This window comes from Haliotis cracherodii, unplaced genomic scaffold, assembly GCF_022045235.1.
Source record: "Haliotis cracherodii isolate W230 unplaced genomic scaffold, xgHalCrac1.p SCAF_9, whole genome shotgun sequence".
Taxonomy (NCBI): domain Eukaryota; kingdom Metazoa; phylum Mollusca; class Gastropoda; order Lepetellida; family Haliotidae; genus Haliotis; species Haliotis cracherodii.
The window spans coordinates 22229624-22249709 of record NW_027266343.1 but is presented as its reverse complement, the minus strand read 5'-3'; the positions used below and the strand labels follow the sequence as shown (position 1 = coordinate 22249709).

The 20086-nt window shown below is 41.4% G+C and overlaps 1 protein-coding gene across 9 annotated transcripts in view; it reads right to left on the bottom strand.

Moving 5' to 3' along the window:
- LOC139452043 (myoferlin-like) overlaps nucleotides 1–20086 on the bottom strand; it is a 182977-nt gene that overhangs the window by 12303 nt on the left and 150588 nt on the right. For 5 of the 9 annotated variants that reach the window (XM_071233332.1, XM_071233329.1, XM_071233331.1 and 2 more), the window contains 13 exons: nucleotides 19014–19112; nucleotides 18486–18647; nucleotides 17699–17858; nucleotides 17302–17372; nucleotides 16941–16997; nucleotides 13247–13330; nucleotides 9904–10014; nucleotides 9260–9385; nucleotides 6062–6217; nucleotides 5684–5775; nucleotides 4170–4340; nucleotides 3821–3966; nucleotides 3087–3226 (listed from right to left, as the gene is read on the bottom strand). In XM_071233332.1, the coding sequence (XP_071089433.1) occupies nucleotides 3087–3226; nucleotides 3821–3966; nucleotides 4170–4340; nucleotides 5684–5775; nucleotides 6062–6217; nucleotides 9260–9385; nucleotides 9904–10014; nucleotides 13247–13330; nucleotides 16941–16997; nucleotides 17302–17372; nucleotides 17699–17858; nucleotides 18486–18647; nucleotides 19014–19112 (1575 nt within the window). Of the gene's footprint in view, nucleotides 1–3086; nucleotides 3227–3820; nucleotides 3967–4169; nucleotides 4341–5683; nucleotides 5776–6061; nucleotides 6218–9259; nucleotides 9386–9903; nucleotides 10015–13246; nucleotides 13331–15777; nucleotides 15841–16940; nucleotides 16998–17301; nucleotides 17373–17698; nucleotides 17859–18485; nucleotides 18648–19013; nucleotides 19113–20086 lie in introns of all 9 variants that reach the window. The other 4 variants (XM_071233335.1, XM_071233334.1, XM_071233333.1 and 1 more) reach the window with 4 other exon arrangements.

Below are 20086 nucleotides of genomic sequence, written 5' to 3'. Positions count from 1 at the left end.
CCATAATGGTTTGGATGGAGCAGTTCTGTGAAGCGCCATGGTAGAGGCAACCGCCTATATCTCATGTGGGTTGTTGGCTCTCAGAGGATCCAGTCCCGTGGCCTCATAGGCCTGAAAAATGATGGCGTGGAGCAATTGGGAGTTCGTGTTGCGGCTAACTTCCACCTGTCATGTTGTAGATACAGGGATGAAAAGGCGGGAACATTGTCCTCGATGATTCTTAGAGCATCGAATGAATCATCGCAGAAGAGACACCGGACAAAGTAGAAGTTCCTGTTCATCCTCAACCCCAACTATTGAAGATAGGGGCAGGATTGTGAAAGATCTGTCTGGCTGCCCTGGGAGTTGATTCTTGGCAATGAAGTCCTAGCACGGCCCAAGATTAACGGCTCCATGCACTCTGCACTCATCTAACACGGGTGGCATCAAAAGTATGTGGTTCACTCCCTCGTGCCGCTGTAACCAGAGACATGAGAAGTCTTCTTGGTGAGGTTGTAGTAAGACACCGAGTGGAGTTGCTCAAAAAGCACCTCTCAGAAGGGTAAGCACCACATTCAGATCCAATGCCTGGGATCTGAGCTTGGCATTCTGGTCTTCAAGGCGAAAGGAGCGTAATAACGCTTGGAGTTCGGGAATCTTGGTCAAGACTGAGTTTAGGGCCACAAGGTGGGTTGTGATGGGGTTGCCCTTCAGAAGAAGCTTTTGGTGTAGAACAGTAGAAATTCAGCCAAGAATTGGGGTGACACTGAGGTGGGGTCCTGGTGTTTCTCCTTGCAGAAACTCTCAAAGGAGTGCCACTTGTAATCATAAAGGCCCCTGGTGGAAGCTTTGTGCGCCAAGGTGATTGCCTTCGCTGCCCTTGTCGAGTAGATCACCAGGCATGAGGATGTCTGGAGCTGTGTGGGGCTATTTTCTGTGAGAGTGGATCAGCAGGTTTGGCCAATCTGGGATTTTGAGGTGGAATTGTTGGCAGACATCTCCTTGAGATCCATGAACCAGACCTTTGTTGGCCACTAAGACGCTATCAAGTTCTGGCTGGTAACCGAGGTGTTGACAAGATCAAAGGCACTGATGGAGTTTCCACTCTGTGGGAGCTACCTTGTCTAGTCTGGAGAGGGCGTCTGCCGGGCGTTTCAACATCTGGGAATATGCTGGACCAGAACAGGATCAGATGCAAGAACCATCTGAACCAAGAACGTCTGTTGAAGGAGTGAATGTGTCGTCCCCGGACTGTGAACTGTGTTGTTGACAGACAACTGGCGTTTCCCAGGTCTGTGTAGAATGTGTGACATGGCCGGTGGAGGGGCATGTTTATCACCATGATAAGTGTGACATTTGGTCCTGTCTTGTGAACTATGATCCCAAGATGGGTATCCAGTAGCATATGACGACTCTGTCAAATGTCAAATTGGTCGTGAATTTGTGATCTTCAACTTTTGGTGCAGATCATGTCTACTAAAAGCGACAGAAAGAAAATTCTTTGATCGTTGTATTTAAGCCATCATCTGCAACTAGGAGGGTTCCATATAAGGGAGCCTGGATGAGTTGTTAAGGCGCCACCTGGTCATTGACGTGTAGATAGACATAGTCTTCAGTTCGCTCATCGGCATCTGGAGTACTGTTGTCTCTGGAGTAGACACTGCCAACCGTATGAGGGGAGGTGTTTGCCTGTCAACACAGGTAGAAGAGATACAGGGGAGGCTGGTCTTACAGGAGTACACGCTGGTAAGGGCTTCCAGCCAGAAGAACTTGGAGAAGCTGTGGCTAGTGGAGATGTAGCAGTCCCAGAGGAGTAAGACATCTTCTATTTAGCTTGTCTACAAGCTTGCTGCAAACAGCGCTCCCGAGAGATGCTCAGGTACTTGGAGAAGGCTGTGGGAGAGAGGGGTATGCAAAAGCTACATTTGAAGCTGTCAAACATATATGGCAGCAGTCCAGACACAAAGGGTGGGGGTTCCAGCCAGACTTGTTACCGTGACCCTAAGCACAACAGGACATAAATCTGCAATGAAGTAGAAGGTGTAATCAATCGAACCATGATTGTGTGTGTATGTAATATTCCAAATCACAGAACACAATGGTGAAGGGATAAGATTACGCAAAGAGTGAGTGAGTGAGTGAGTGAGTGAGTGAGTGAGTGAGTTGGGCTTATCGCCGCTTTTAACAGTATTCCAGTTATATCACGGTGTGTCAGCTTAATGTGGGAGGAAAGCCTGAAGTGATGCAGGTCTCAGACGTTTACCACTTCGGTGAAACCAACGGGCACAGGCATGGTGCTGACAAACCTCGAAACATAATCGGGGCGAACCGGGATTTGAACCCACAATCATAGGTTTCTGGCGTGCCCAAGGAACGCAACTCTGCACAGCGAATCGCAGCGCCTTAGACGACAGGGCCACCCATGTCCCCGATAACGCAAAGAAAGGAGAATACAACACTTCAATAACCATAGGGAAGTAAAGGTACAACAATGTATGAGAAGAACCAAGCAATAGAAAGAATACAAAATGCATTACACGAAAAAATGTGACCATGAAGTGAATCAAAATAGTTAATTGGAACAACAATACACCTGACACTTACTGTGACAAAAAGCCACTATCAAGCATTAAATATTATTGCAATGGTAAAAGCCATATGTAACATAAGAAGACACAAACCATACGAAGGATATAATTCACATAAACTATAGTGTTGTAATAACATGCAAAGGATTGTAATGGGTAAAGTTGAGTAATCAAAACAGGTGATTGTTCTCTCTGAGTGACAGCAGCAATGTGATGATACGTGATGGGATTAGTCACACAACCAGTTGGAACAACTTCTTCTTCAGCAAGACCTCACACAGCTCTTCTGTCTGTCAAGAACATGCAGTGAATGCATTAAAGAGTAATGAAGGATAAGTTCAAAAATCGGTGTCCTACGTGAGCCAACACTTTTACTTTGTGTGTGGAGGTTTTTTGTTTTTACCCAACAGAAATTCATACAGATTTTCACTGACCTTTTTTTTTCATGTTATAACACTGGACATAGGTTGTGACATTAAACATTGTTGATTTGCTTTACAGAATTACTGTAGTATGCACCTGCTCTATCCCTGGCTGTAGAGGGTTGAACAATGGGCGTGTTTCAACATGTTCTTTCACGAGCGGCATGGTGTTGAGCACGGCCAGGGCAAGGCGCTCCTCAGGAGGACCCCAGTGGGAGTTGGCTTTCTTGTTTTGTTCTGCACACATAATGGCATCCATACAATAATCAAGAGGTATACTAACATTCTGAGCTGAAATGGCTGACACGGGCCAAAATAAGGTCTGCAATATAACTGCTACTGAAAGCTTTCAGGGGTCAACATTTGTGGGAACAAGTATGTGAAGATTCAGCTGTATCTGTCCTGGGGTCTTAAGACGATGGTGTTTTCAGAGACTATGCTGCATGCTGGGAAAATTACTAGTCAGTCCAAACTGAAAAGGTCAAACAAGGGTCAAAATCTAAACATCTCACAAAAAAATCTACTACCTGAACAATTACCAAATTGACCATGGTACAAGGTGTGTTTGTGCAAATAGTTTCACACTGTGTTATGGACACATCAAAGATCAGAAGCAATTTGGATGATGTTGTAGCGAGATAGAAAACCTGTGTCAGTCATTCCTTCAGAGATGAAGTGTAACAAGGCTCATGTATGTCAGCCCAGTTCAATAGCAGTTTCCATGTACCAACAATAATAACAAACAGAAGACCAGTACTGTTATATAATCAAATAAGGTACACAATTCGTTGTAGCATGGATAGGACTTAGTATTTGTAATCATCATCTCACCAAATTCAGCCAGGTTATACACTCGCTTGCCCACTTTGACACTGTTGTTGCCATAGAACATAGGCCCTGTGAGGTTACGCTTTCGACAGTATTCCTCCAGCAATTCCTTGGGCTTCATGCAGTCACGCCATTCATTGATGCCCGACCTGTGAAGAGAAAACACATCTGCATCAACTGTGGACAGCCATAGCTCTGGAAGTGTTGCAAGATTTTGGCCACTCAAATGGGAAGGTTAGAACCAGTGGCCAAATAGTCTTCCCTCTCTTCTAGAATAATAACACTAGGATTCTAACACTTTAGCTTGGAATCAATTAGACATTCAAAATGTGTCATATACACAATCACATACGTGCAGTATGACTTGGCCAAGCCACATGTTCCTCTATGCTTTGTGAGAAAACGGTTCTCTAAGTCAATCAATGTTTCTCCAATGACATCATCCGATGAGATCAGATCGTAGTCTTTCACACGCAGGAGGAGATCCTTCTCCAAAGGAATGGAAGCCACTATTTCAAACATTCTGAAAAATAGAGATTTCATTATGTTAGCACAATGATCAAACATGCATGATTTGCTTGAGTGAGAAGCATGTAAGCAGTGACATTTTCAGCCATCAAGAATGTACAACAATGAAGTTATTCTACCCAGAACACACTGATAAAGCAGGTGTTGAGAGGAAATCTATGGATTATTTATGCACCAAGAAGGACATTAGCATATACGTGAGATGTGATGTTATATATAAGAAACTTGCTTTGGTTATGATGAGCTTCAATCTCATTAAAATCAGACCTTAGTTCTCGCTACTGCTAAACAAAGATCTGAAGACATCCTATTTGGGGTCACGTCAGAACGACCTTTCATCCGACCAATCAGAGCGTCAAGATTATGAAAGTGACAGTCGGAATGTGAAACTTTAACACAGGGTATCCCGAACGATAATTACGGGTTTGACGACCGAATCCATACAATCTAGACTATCTATTAGCCATTCCAGAATATTGTTTTGTTCAGGTTTCAAATTTGTTATGGAGAATTTGTCAAAATATGTTTCGAAGCGTAGTCACCAATTTGAAATTAGTGCCGTAAAGCTGGAGAAAGCTGCCTTCTGATTGGTCATTCCATTGGTCGGTCAAAGTTCGCGCAAGGTCGGTCTGACGTGACCCGTAATGGGATGTCCTCAGATCTTTGTTTAGCAGTAGCTAGAACTAAGATCTGATTTTAATGAGATTGGATGAGCTTTTTCGTAAAACATTCTTCTTTTTTTTCAGTTATGAGCATGTAATCCACCTTTTATAAAAAGTTCCCTTGCAAAGCAACATATCCTGCAACATCTATAGCTAGTTCTCTTGGCTGTCTGGCTTTTGAAAAGGTCATATTTTTACAATTTGAATAAATACAAGAGTCATCAGAAGATGACAAATGTCCCAGGCCCCCAAAAATTCGAAAGAACAAATCATCTGACAGTAACATTAAGTCCAACTGGATGAGAGAATTTCTATCTAATCTATCTCTCTGTATAGAAGAGTAGTTATGGAGCTATCAAAACAATATAAAAAAAATTTCTGTCTCATGGACCCACATAAAGTCTCATGTTTTAGGGCAGGGGCCATGTGAAATTGTTCATCATGAAAAATAGATAGTTTTGAGGTGATGTAGTTAACAGGTAGTCTATTGACTGCTGATAAACAGATGGTCGCCAAGTGACAACTTTCCTGAACAATTGAAAGTTTAATATCAATACTAGTGAGCTAAATATACATCACCACTTAACGTTTCATTAGTTCCATCCCACTGGGGTAATACTGATTCCTGTATATCTGTTGCCATACATCATCCTACATTGCCAGAGTATGCACTTACTTGCCAAACACTGGATTTGTCGTGTTGGGAATGTAGTCATCCCTTGTGTTGAGCTTCTTTTTACCAAGCAACACCTCCAGGTAGGGGTCAGCCTGCAGAAACATTTACCCATCACAAGGTCATATAGCTTTCAATGGAACAACTTTTTCATTGATATACAACAAAAAGGAAACATGCTTTGGTTTCCTCTTAAGAATAGGCCTAAGCCTTTGTTGGAAATAAAAAAAATGTTTCTCAACAAACCAAGCAAGATAATGGATCTGAAAATGGATCCTGAAAAGTGTAAGAGGAATAGATAAAAGACAATGTACTGTCTTGACATGCATGACAAATGGTCTACACAACCTAGTTACTGACACATAGATAGTGCACACTAACCAAACCACTAGGGTCATTGGGCTGCAGCTCGATGGCTTTGATGACATACACCCGGATGACACATTCATCAGGATCACTGCTGGGCAGATTGCTCAGAATCTTCACTGGGAGGGGTTCACTTGGATCTTGAGGCAGAGGGTAAACTCGGAATGAACCCTACAACAAATGACAAATGTATAATCCTTCATATAGAGGTTCATAATACCTGACTTATTACCTAAACACATCAACATACCACTTACAGCATATCCACATACCGCTTGCAGTAAGCATTCCTGGGAGACTTTAGAGACACACAGACATCATCTCACCTTGAACACCCTATCCACATACCCCTTGCAGCAAGTATTCCTGGGAGACTTTAGAGACACACAGACATCTCACCTTGAACACCTTTTCCACATACCCCTTGCAGCAAGCGTTCCTGGGAGACTTTAGAGACACACAGACATCATATCACCTTGAACACCCTATCCACATACCGCTTGCAGCTAGTATTCCTGGGAGACTTTAGAGACACACAGACATCATCTCACCTTGAACACCCTTTCCACATACCCCTTGCAGCAAGCGGGCCTGGGAGACTTTAGAGACACACAGACATCATCTCACCTTGAACACCCTATCCACATACCCCTTGCAGCAAGTATTCCTGGGAGACTTTAGAGACACACAGACATCATCTCACCTTGAACACCCTATCCACATACCCCTTGCAGCAAGCGTTCCTGGGAGACTTTAGAGACACACAGACATCATCTCACTTTGAACACCCTATCCACATACCCCTTGCAGCAAGTATTCCTGGGAGACTTTAGAGACACACAGACATCATCTCACCTTGAACACCCTATCCACATACCCCTTGCAGCAAGTATTCCTGCGAGACTTTAGAGACACACAGACATCATCTCACCTTGAACACCCTATATCCACATACCCCTTGCAGCAAGTATTCCTGGGAGACTTTAGAGACACACAGACATCATCTCACCTTGAACACCCTATCCACATACCGCTTGCAGCTAGTATTCCTGGGAGACTTTAGAGACACACAGACATCATCTCACCTTGAACACCCTATCCACATACCCCTTGCAGCAAGCGGGCCTGGGAGACTTTAGAGACACACAGACATCATTTCACTTTGAACACCCTATCCACATACCCCTTGCAGCAAGTATTCCTGGGAGACTTTAGAGACACACAGACATCATCTCACCTTGAACACCCTTTCCACATACGGCTTGCAGCAAGCATTCCTAAGAGACTTTAGAGACACACAGACATCATCTCACCTTGAACATCCTATCCACATACCCCTTGCAGCAAGTATTCCTGGGAGACTTTAGAGACATACAGACATCATCTCACCTTGAACACCCTTTCCACATACCCCTTGCAGCAAGCGGGCCTGGGAGACTTTAGAGACACACAGACATAATCTCACCTTGAACACCCTATCCACAAACCCCTTGCAGCAAGTATTCCTAGGAGACTTTAGAGACACACAGACATCATCTCACCTTGAACACCCTTTCCACATACCCCTTGCAGCAAGTATTCCTGGGAGACTTTAGAGACACACAGACATCATCTCACCTTGAACACCCTTTCCACATACCCCTTGCAGCAAGTATTCCTGGGAGACTTTAGAGACACACAGACATCATCTCACCTTGAACACCCTATCCACATACCCCTTGCAGCAAGTATTCCTGGGAGACTTTAGAGACACACAGACATCATCTCACCTTGAACATCCTATCCACATACCCCTTGCAGCAAGCATTCCTGGGAGACTTTAGAGACACACAGACATCATCTCACCTTGAACACCCTATCCACATACCCCTTGCAGCAAGCGGGCCTGGAAGACTTTAGAGACACACAGACATCATTTCACCTTGAACACCCTTTCCACATACGGCTTGCAGCAAGCATTCCTAAGAGACTTTAGAGACACACAGACATCATCTCACCTTGAACATCCTATCCACATACCCCTTGCAGCAAGTATTCCTGGGAGACTTTAGAGACACACAGACATCATCTCACCTTGAACACCCTTTCCACATACCCCTTGCAGCAAGCGTTCCTGGGAGACTTTAGAGACACACAGACATAATCTCACCTTGAACACCCTATCCACATACCCCTTGCAGCAAGTATTCCTGGGAGACTTTAGAGACACACAGACATCATCTCACCTTGAATATCCTATCCACATACCCCTTGCAGCAAGTATTCCTGGGAGACTTTAGAGACACACAGACATCATCTCACCTTGAACACCCTTTCCACATACCCCTTGCAGCAAGCGTTCCTGGGAGACTTTAGAGACACACAGACATAATCTCACCTTGAACACCCTTTCCACATACCCCTTGCAGCAAGCGGGCCTGGAAGACTTTAGAGACACACAGACATCATCTCACCTTGAACACCCTATCCACATACCCCTTGCAGCAAGTATTCCTGGGAGACTTTAGAGACACACAGACATCATCTCACCTTGAACACCCTTTCCACATACCCCTTGCAGCAAGTATTCCTGGGAGACTTTAGAGACACACAGACATCATCTCACCTTGAACACCCTATCCACATAACCCTTGCAGCAAGCGGGCCTGGCAGACTTTAGAGACACACAGACATCATCTCACCTTGAACACCCTATCCACATACCCCTTGCAGCAAGTATTCCTGGGAGACTTTAGAGACACACAGACATCATCTCACCTTGAACACCCTTTCCACATACCCCTTGCAGCAAGTATTCCTGGGAGACTTTAGAGACACACAGACATCATCTCACTTTGAACACCCTATCAACATACCCCTTGCAGCAAGTATTCATGGGAGACTTTAGAGACACACAGACATCATCTCACCTTGAACACCCTATCCACATACCCCTTGCAGCAAGCATTCCTGGGAGACTTTAGAGACACACAGACATCATCTCACCTTGAACACCCTATCAAAATACCCCTTGCAGCAAGTATTCCTGGGAGACTTTAGAGACACACAGACATCATCTCACCTTGAACACCCTTTCCACATACCCCTTGCAGCAAGCATTCCTGGGAGACTTTAGAGACACACAGACATCATCTCACCTTGAACTCCCTATCCACATACCCCTTGCAGCAAGTATTCCTGGGAGACTTTAGAGACACACAGACATCATCTCACCTTGAACTCCCCAACCACATTCGACTCCTCCTCTTCCTCATTTTTCCCCCGACACAAATCAAAACTGTGGCAGAAGTCAACAAAGCCATTGAACTCCTCTGTCTTCTCCAGTTCAGATTTCAAGATCTGAAATAAATATCATACAAGAATAAACATTCTTTCATGTATGTTTATTTCTGTTTGTGTGAAGGACTGAAGTTTGTGAAAATTGCACAAAAATGACAGGGAAAAAGAGACAATTACACAGAGTAAATTTAATCTCGGAGTATAAAACAAGGCCTAGAATACAGTAAGTAAATGTGTGGAGACCATTTCTGGTGTTCCTTTTTGATATTTGTCATATTGATGGAATATTGCTAAAAGCGGCGTAAAATCAAAATATTATATTTTTAGCCCTAACATAATGTGTTAAACTCAAGCATTTCATCCTCATGTGCCAATAATGAAACTTCCCTACAAAAAAAATAAAAATAAATAAATAAATAAATAAAAAAAAAAATCGAAATATTTCTGATCTGCATTTTCAGGGTGTCTCAGTACATGTATATAAAGGCTGTAAAGCATCCCACTAGTATCAACTTGAAGGTTTTGATTATTCAAATCAGCATAAGTTGAATGTTTGTAGTGAGTAATGTGATATGTACCAGTAGATTGTCGTATCCCAGCTCCATGTACTTCCGGCATTTGGTAGTCTCTCCGGTGGAGGCATAGTATTTGGACCACCAGTCAATCTCCTCATCCAGCAGGTTAGGATCCTGTAGCAGAGTTGACATTACACATCACACACATTCCTCCTCCTCCTCTACAACATAGTAGTTCACTAAGCTAACTGCACCAATGCTGAACATGTCTTTCTTCCTATACAGGAAGTCTGTTGATAGCAATGCTACATACCAGCTGTTATCACTAGAGTACTGTCACATCAAGGTGCTGTCATTATACTAGAGCTATATACATCAGATATAAGGCATCTATATCATTTGTCAAGAGAACAAACATTGTACTTTTGATCTAGCCAAACATGTCACAACAGTCATTTTATTATTTTAATCTGACTTTTAATAAGATAAGACATAAATTACAAATTTGTTAAATATAGGTGGCAAACTGCTGAAAGAGAAACTGGTTCATTTGATTGCCTGCCCTTGGGCCTGCCAATACCACAGTTACAGCCATCACCAACTGAAGGCATCACTCCTTTACAAGCATACTACAAAAATAAGAAACTCTCACCACAGTGCATTAAACAACAAATGATAAAAAAAAGTTTGGAAAGGTATATATTCTTTGATATTTGAATATCAGAATGTTTGAGTGTTTTGAACATTCTGAACCTGAGTTGTTGCTGAACACGCCTGTAGACAAGTATTGTGTCCATGAAACAATCCTGAAGGCAGCAAATCAGGAGCAGGGTGTACGCCATGTCCAAACATGGTCAAGGAAATGCGTTTCCCTGTTTGAGACATATTCAAACACATATACACACTGAAACAAAACCTCCAAAATACTGGAAGATATACAATAATGACCAACAGTGGTCGAAACAACAATAACTTTTGAAGCTGATCGATGTACTGGCCGACAGAATTCAGTTGACAATATTGTCACAATCTATGGGAGGTCCAGTACATTAACAGATTGAAAAGACACTTCAATTATTCTACAAGTCTGCAACACTATCTCTGGTTGTGGGTTAACAGGCAGCTATTTCAAACACTGCCAACATGTCATAGTATCAACAAGTATCTGGAAGCACACTAGTGTAGATGGTAACAACATACATTGTACACAGTAAAAGAGGCTAGAGAACACACAGATGTCCACATGCACATGCTTCAACACCTGGCCCACACACCTATGTAAGAGTCTCCAGTAAGCAGTAGGTGTACATGCAAGTCACCCCCAACACTACTCACTTCGGACAACATCAGACAGTCCCTGAATCAGTTAGGTGAGCAGTTAGCTGGGTTCTGAACTAGATGAACAAAAATTATCCGTCCCTACGGCCTGACTAACCAAATACTACTGCTTTGATTTCTTTGGATACTTTATGTATGTATGTTGTTATAACCCATATGACTGATGGGGACAGACACTGGTATGTTGTTATAACCAGGGGTCCGGAAAATTTTAAACGTAGTGAACGGTCTAATTAATATTCATGTGTTATATTCATGAGTTTGCTCAAGTGTACGCGTTGTAACATTTGGATCGAGACTATTATCCCATATTTGGTTATCACGTGACCTCATGGGAAAAGTTTTTTTTAAAAAACAAGACAGATAATTTAATCACAAATACTAAAATATCGTTGATAGCAATAGTTATTCGAATACTTTTTTCATCTGTACTTAATTATTGACCATAAAAAAATTTGATATCGATCGTCCGAGAAAGCAAAATGGCGGTCAATCAAGATTCAATATACGACTAGCTACTGAAAACGATAAAATCTGCAAATCCTCATTGCATGTCAACCAAGTGAAAGTCGTTAGCCACGACTTACAAAATGATCGTCCAGACTTTGAGGGTTTGGCAGATCCGCTCGACTGATCTGCATCGGTCGACTGGCTATCGTCACGCTTTCGCTACTTGTCTGAGGTTACGTATCGTAGCATTGTGAGGATAATGAGGTACATCGATGATGCAAGGTATTTATGTACATTTGTAAACACCTTTCACTCAAATTTACAGGATGTTCTCAGTAATTAATCCTCGAATAATCAGTGTCAACTCAGTTTATTGCCTATTACAGTGATTGACCGATTGGACTATCATGTAGGTACGATGTATTTACAGCAATCAAAACAAACAAAGCTTGTCAGTGTAGTTAATCTTCATTGTGTTGCAACTGCAGACAGAAACTGCTCAGTCCTAACTGTTGATCATGTCCGGTCAAAATTTAAGAATGTCCGGACAATACTTTTTAAAATGTCCGGTAAGCAATATTTTAAACCGGACATTTGAGATTCCCAATCGGACATGTCCGGCGCATATGACGGTTTCCGGACCCCTGGTAATAACCCATATGACTGGTGGGGACAGACACTGGTATGTTCTTATAACCCATATGACTGGTGGGGACAGACACTGGTATGTTGTTATAACCCATATGACTGGTGGGGACAGACACTGGTATGTTCTTATAACCCATATGACTGGTGGGGACAGACACTGGTATGTTGTTATAACCCATATGACTGGTGGGGACAGACACTGGTATGTTGTTATAACCCATATGACTGGTGGGGACAGACACTGGTATGTTGTTATAACCCATATGACTGGTGGGGACAGACACTGGTATGTTGTTATAACCCATATGACTGATCGGGACAGACACTGGTATGTTGTTACAACCCATATGACTGGTGGGAACAGACACTGGTATTTTGTCATAATCCATATGACACATATTTGTAAGATATGGCTGAGATAATATCTAGATAACATTTTAGAGAAAACATGTATAGTATAACAAAAAATCCAAATAAAACTTGCCAGCAATCATCCATACTTTACTATGGTACTCAAACTGACTGTCATTTCAAATGAGGTAATAGTTGCCCAATTTTCCTGTACATCCTACAGTTTGTCAAGACTTGAGAGAGGGCTGTTTGTGCGGTGAACCATTGTGGAAATACAACTGTGTAAGCAGAAGCATACTCAGGTCATGTTGAAGTCTGGGCATCAACAGACAATGGGGGCAGACTTCGACAGTTTTGTATTATTTGTCAAAGGTACACACAGCTTACATTTTGTAGTTTGTGCAAGCCTGATATAACATACTTAAGTAAAACATACTGCAAATCATATCAAAATCATGCTCCAAAATAAATCATAGTGCTTCATAACTTGTGCGTGTTGAAAGCACCGTCGCTACAATGACCCAACTAAGTGGAAGCTGTAAAAAACGTGAATATTGAAACTGAAAGAAATTCAAGCTTGGTGTGATGTTACATGGGCTGTGATTGGTCATCCACACACCTCCATATCCCGTCTACTTTTCTTAAAATCAGGCAACTCCAGTTGCGGAAACGATAGCCTCTTTCCAAACATGGATCCTGAACTCTTTCAACAGAAAAATACATTTTTCCATATTTTACTGGTGGTCTGAAGGTATGTGTGAAACCAGACTCTGAACTAACACAAATTACCATGCAAACTAGTGTTGGGGTTAGGTATGTGTGCTCAACAATATCGATAATCTACTTGGGTCTGTTTAATTTGAACTTCAAGTTAACCATTACCATACTTGGTTGGTGAGTAGGATATATACATCATGGTGACGGTGTTACGGTGGATTAGTGTTCCAACCTCCCAGATACTAAGGTACATGTTCACCATACAGAAACAGTTTCATTCATCATCTTTACTTCACCAAAATAAATTCACTAATGGGAATTGTGGGCGACAAGCTGTGGACAATAGTTACATATTGATGCTCTGCTAGATGATTTATACAGAGGCACTTTGAAGAGGAAATAAAACATTGGTGTTGAGTTTGTGAGTTGTTGACCTTTACAAGAATATATGACTTGCCCACAAAACCCTGGCTTGTTTCTAGACCAGAGTAATTCTACCAAGAAATCAGACAAGTTCCAAGACACATCTGGTCACTGTTAATCTAGTTGATCAATCAGATATAATATTCACTTTTCTTGTCCAGTAATCTTATATAGGCAGACAACAGCTCTATCACACAGTGGGGAATAAATAATGATACTTATTTTCATTCAAAAGATGGTATACCAACACTTGCAACCTGAACAATCTTCATCAGCCTTATTTGGAATTTGCTGCTACTGGTTACAGCTGCAGGAGAATGTCCAACATCATGTGGAAGAAGCAGCTACTCAATCCCACGCCTAATGTCCCATACAACAATATTGTAGTCTAACTTATTTCAGAAGCTCTACACACATTAATTTTATGACTCATTCTAAACTTGGGATAATGGATTACTTTCATGACATAAGAGGACATTATGCCATTTAGTGTTTCTTATACATGATGTCCTCTTGGCTGCTTTTTATTGTATCCAAACCAATATGAAAGCAGAGTCTATGTACAAACATGTTCTACACTGATGCTAACAGGCTACATTGTCCATCATGTTCTACACTGATGCTAACAGGCTACAGTGTCCATCATGTTCTACACTGATGCTAACAGGCTACACTGTCCATCATGTTCTACACTGATGCTAACAGACTACAGTATCCATCATGTCCTACACTGATGCTAACAGGCTACAATGTCCATCATATTCTACACTGATGTTAACAGGCTACAGTATCCATCATGTTCTACACTGATGCTAACAGGCTACAATGTCCATCATGTTCTACACTGATGCTAACAGGCTACAGTGTCCATCATGTTCTACACTGATGTTAACGGGCTACAGTATCCATCATGTTCTACACTGATGCTAACAGGCTACAATGTCCATCATGTTCTACACTGATGTTAACAGGCTACAGTGTCCATCATGTTCTACACTGATGTTAACAGGCTACAGTATCCATCATGTTCTACACTGATGCTAACAGGCTACACTGTCCATCATGTTCTACACTGATGCTAACAGGCTACAGTATCCATCATGTTCTACACTGATGCTAACAGGCTACAGTGTCCATCATGTTCTACACTGATGCTAACAGGCTAGAGTATCCATCATGTTCTACACTGATGCTAACAGGCTACAGTGACCATCATGTTCTACACTGATGCTAACAGGCTACAGTATCCATCATGTTCTACACTGATGCTCACAGACTACAGTGTCCATCATGTTCTACACTGATGCTTACAGGCTACAGTATCCATCATGTTCTACACTGATGCTAACAGGCTACACTGTCCATCATGTTCTACACTGATGCTAACAGGCTACAGTGTCCATCATGTTCTACACTGATGCTAACAGGCTACAGTATCCATCATGTTCTACACTGATGCTAACAGGCTACATTGTCCATCATGTTCTACACTGATGCTAACAGGCTACACTGTCCATCATGTCCTACACTGATGCTAACAGGCTACAGTATCCATCATGTTCTACACTGATGCCATGCTGTGCAAATACTACATCTACTGTACTAGACAATATGTTGCTTCTACTACTAACATCCTTTCCTGCCAAACACCACTACCTTCCATGCTTCAAAGCTAACATATTGGGCCAAGCTCTGGATAGTGGCCCCTCCCACTGAGGTGATTGTTCTGTGAACTATTCTCTTGCAGATAGAAGAAACAAAGCAATGGCTTGGTAGCATAGAAATTGGATTATTCAATATATTTCAGCTAATATTTTACTTGGTGAATTAACATGTAATTACAAAATACACAAGTTTCCCTGTTCCAATCACACAAACAGATACATGTACAATGTTGCAGACAGTGACTGTAGAATACAGAGAGAGGCTAGAGAGAGACTGCAACATTCACGCTTGGCATCCAGTGAAGCCAGACAACAGACGAGGTCAACTACATAATGCCACTGTTACCCGTTTCACTAATTTCGCCATTGTTGTTCCAATTTTGCTGATAACTCCTTTAAGAGGCTGCTTCTAAAAAACATGTGAGCAATATGTTCAAATACAATTGACAAAGGTGAAAAACAATTCTGGTGAGTAGCTGGTTGTCACACTGAAGCTGTCCACTGGGTATACAACAGAGGTCATCCACATAATTGACACCAATTATTGATGCCAATGTATTGAACATAATCAAAACGTTAACATGTTACACATCTTGGGAACATTTGACATTTGATAAATTGGCTACAGCATAAGGAGCCATTTCCAGATCCTTCCAGGTGTGTCATTGATGTGCATCAACCTGAAACACTTCAGCCTACACATACAGCACTACAATCATAATGTCCTCATCGTTTCGTTTTCTATAGTTATAACCTAAAATATGTCTTTTCTAACTATTAAACAAAAGCTGAAAGTTTGAAATTCAGAAAGTAATTAGAAAAAACATTCCAAATCGTATACAGTATCATATAGTTTTACAGAGAAAATATGTTGCTCATTAAAGACATAAAGGTAATGACATTCAAATTACCAGCACATAAGATGGTTGAGAGAGGCCATATTGTATTTGGAATTGTGAATTTAAGCATAACACAATACACATTGTTAACTGTTTGTTCTTGTTTAATCTAGAAATGTATGAAAACAATCATGCAGGACTGTATCGAAAACATACTGAAAAACAATAAAAATGCCTTGAAATCCCCTTTAAGGTGAAGTTACAATTTGGCAAAAGAAAGTTAAAATAATAACATATTTGTAAAATGGCTCCTTAAGATATAGACCCCATAGTGTTCAATTCATTACTGAACCAAAACAACAAATATTGGTGTCTTCAATGTTAGTCTAAATTAACAATTACCATCTCACAACACAATGGAATAACATGAAGCTTTGATGGCACCTGAAGATGGACAGACAGATGATGAGTTCATTTGGACTTACAGTCAAGTTGAGAAATAATAAAAGTGGACAAGAAAAAAAATCACTTGAAAATAAAGTGCAAAAAATGGGACTGAAACATGAAGGAAAGTCTATTTTATATTTTTAAAAATACTTGAAAAATTAGATGTTAAATTGTTAGAAAAGAATGGTAACAACATATTTGTGACAAAGGCACTCAAAACTACCGGTGTTTCAGGCTCTTCTTCTTTCTCTTTCTTTTTCAGTTTATTAAACCAAGGTTTCTGAGTAGAGACAGACAACATATACAATGAGTATGGACAGGAACAGCTTAGGCACAAGAAGAATGGCTACAAATGTGGGAGTAGTAGATGATAGGATCTCTCTGGAGTGTGACGTAACAATGTGACATGCCTACTTGGCAACACTACATACAACACAGCACTGCATGGTCTACCAAACACAGCAACACTACTGTTACAACATATGGCAGCTGATATGATGAATATTATTGTTATTACTATCATGACATTAATATCTTATGCAATACTACCATAAACATAGATCAGACTCTTGATGTAAGCTTACCTTGGGCAGCTTTTCTTCTTGGGGCATGTCAACCACATGCTCTCCAGCTGGACCATTCCCCACAATGCTACCTGTTCAAGGACATCCCAAAACGCTGTAACCTACTGCTTCATACAACCATCAATCTTGCAAACATAATAACATTTCTGAAATGTCTACCTACTTCTTTAACATTGTTCATATTTCATATTTACATACTTGTAATCATAATAATAATAATCATATTAATAATAATCATCATTATCACCATCATCATCATGGTACAAGTCAAAGTTGCAACATGACAAAATACTGTCGTCTTCTCACACAGTGACCATGAAGAGTTAGAAATGATTTAACTGCAGCATCTTCACATACTTGAATATGAGCATGTTTGAATAACCTTGACCTTTCCTACCTTCTTCCTCCTCATCTGCAGCTGGCAACAAGGGCTCACAGCGGAAATCCTCCATGGTCCTCAACACATACACACCAACATTTGGCTTCCGACCAAACTGTCGATGGTCGCGTACACGGATGTTCATAGGTGGCATGTACAGTTCCTCCTTCGGCAGCATCTGTTAATGGACAGCAGCAGATAGAAAATCAAACTTTATACAGACATTCTTTTTTCTTAAATGGTACACAATTATAAAAAATGACCAATTTCAAATGATCAGAGAGAAAAGTATATTTTTTGGTAGCATGTGTCAGTGTGATATATGAGCAGTGTTCGAAATAGGTGCTGGCCTGTAGGCCCGTGTCAGGTAGATCTTGTTTCGGGCCCCTTGTTACAAATTTGTATGGTTCCTTATGGCCTGCAGTAAATTTACATGTTGATTTATTTGTTACAATAAGCTGTAGTTGTCTCTAATGAGGGCCCGAAGAGTATAGTCAGGGCCTGCAGGTTTATAAAGCCTTTGGGTCCTGATGGCAGCCTGGCAATTTATGAAATATCAAACACAATACTTGTCCTGTTTCACAACGCACTGTCATAACTCTGTTACTTTATCATGGACTTAAAACAGATGTAGCTCCAAAATAAACTCTTGTATAATGGGGTCCATGACCAGTTTATATAAGGCCTACCTTTGAGATCACTTTGCAATCAAATTAGAGAAGTTCGCTACGACATGGACTGAAATGTGGATGGCTACGTTGCCTGAAGGGCACACAGGAGACAGTAATTCAAGCAATGCACCAACCACATCAAAGAATAAAAGCGGCTCAGAGAAGTTTGGGTTCTTCTTGGTATCCTTGATGGTGACAGAGTTAAGAACATGACCACCACACTCAAACTCTATGCTTGGGGACGACACACTGGACATCTGGAACTTCTTCATGTTGCGTACTCCCCAGCACAAGGCCTGTGGATGTATGTACAACAACTGAACACAGACTCGTTCAAACATCCATCTTTATTCTCACAACTGACACAGTATTGTGACTCAACATTATACACTTCCCAGGTTCTTTACAAACAGCAATGCCTGAACACAACATACAGCTCATGGTCTTTATCAACAGCAGTTCTTTTAACTAACATCAGCTAACTCATGCATGCAATTGTTATTACTGTTTATTTCCACCTACTATATATATTCTGCACAATGTTCCTCATTCAGTCTTGCTTGACAACGGTATGAGGATCTATCACCTCTACAGTATTAAAGTAGTTGTTGTCCATAAATTGTGTCTACTTTGTAACATCAATGTCTACATAACATTCCTACCTCAATGCCTGTGCGTTGCATGACGGGACGGATTCCATTTGGTACCAGGTACAAGCTGCCCTTTTTAGGTGGAAGGAATGGCAAATCTTTCCCTGTCATCTGTACATTCAATGAAATTAAATAGCTCAAATATAACTTTAGCTGTCCTGCATGAATGACATGTTGTTGTCTGTTTGTGTCAGTGTGTTCTGCTACACTGTGCTGCAGGTATATGTTTTCTGCTTGTGTCAGTGTGTTCTGCTACACTGTGCTGCATGAATGACATGTTGTAATCTGCTTGTCTCAGTGTGTTCTGCTACACTGTGCTGCATGAATGACATGTTGTAATCTGCTTGTGTCAGTGTGTTCTGCTACACTGTGCTGCATGAACGACATGTTGTAATCTGCTTGTGTCAGCGTGTTCTGCTACACTGTGCTGCAGGTATATGTTTTCTGCTTATGTCAGTGTGTTCTGCTACACTGTGCTGCAGGAATGACATGTTGTAATCTGCTTGTGTCAGTGTGTTCTGCTACACTGTGCTGCAGGTATATGTTTTCTGCTTATGTCAGTGTGTTCTGCTACACTGTGCTGCATGAATGACATGTTGTAATCTGCTTGTGTCAGTGTGTTCTGCTACACTGTGCTGCAGGTATATGTTTTCTGCTTATGTCAGTGTGTTCTGCTACACTGTGCTGCAGGAATGACATGTTGTAATCTGCTTATGTCAGTGTGTTCTGCTACACTGTGCTGCAGGAATGACATGTTGTAATCTGCTTGTGTCAGTGTGTTCTGCTACACTGTGCTGCAGGAATGACATGTTGTAATCTGCTTATGTCAGTGTGTTCTGCTACACTGTGCTGCATGAATGACATGTTGTAATCTGCTTATGTCAGTGTGTTCTGCTACACTGTGCTGCAGGAATGACATGTTGTAATCTGCTTGTGTCAGTGTGTTCTGCTACACTGTGCTGCAGGAATGACATGTTGTAATCTGCTTGTGTTAGTGTGTTCTGCTACACTGTGCTGCAGGAATGACATGTTGTCATCTGCTTGTGTCAGTGTGTTCTGCTACACTGTGCTGCAGGTATATGTTT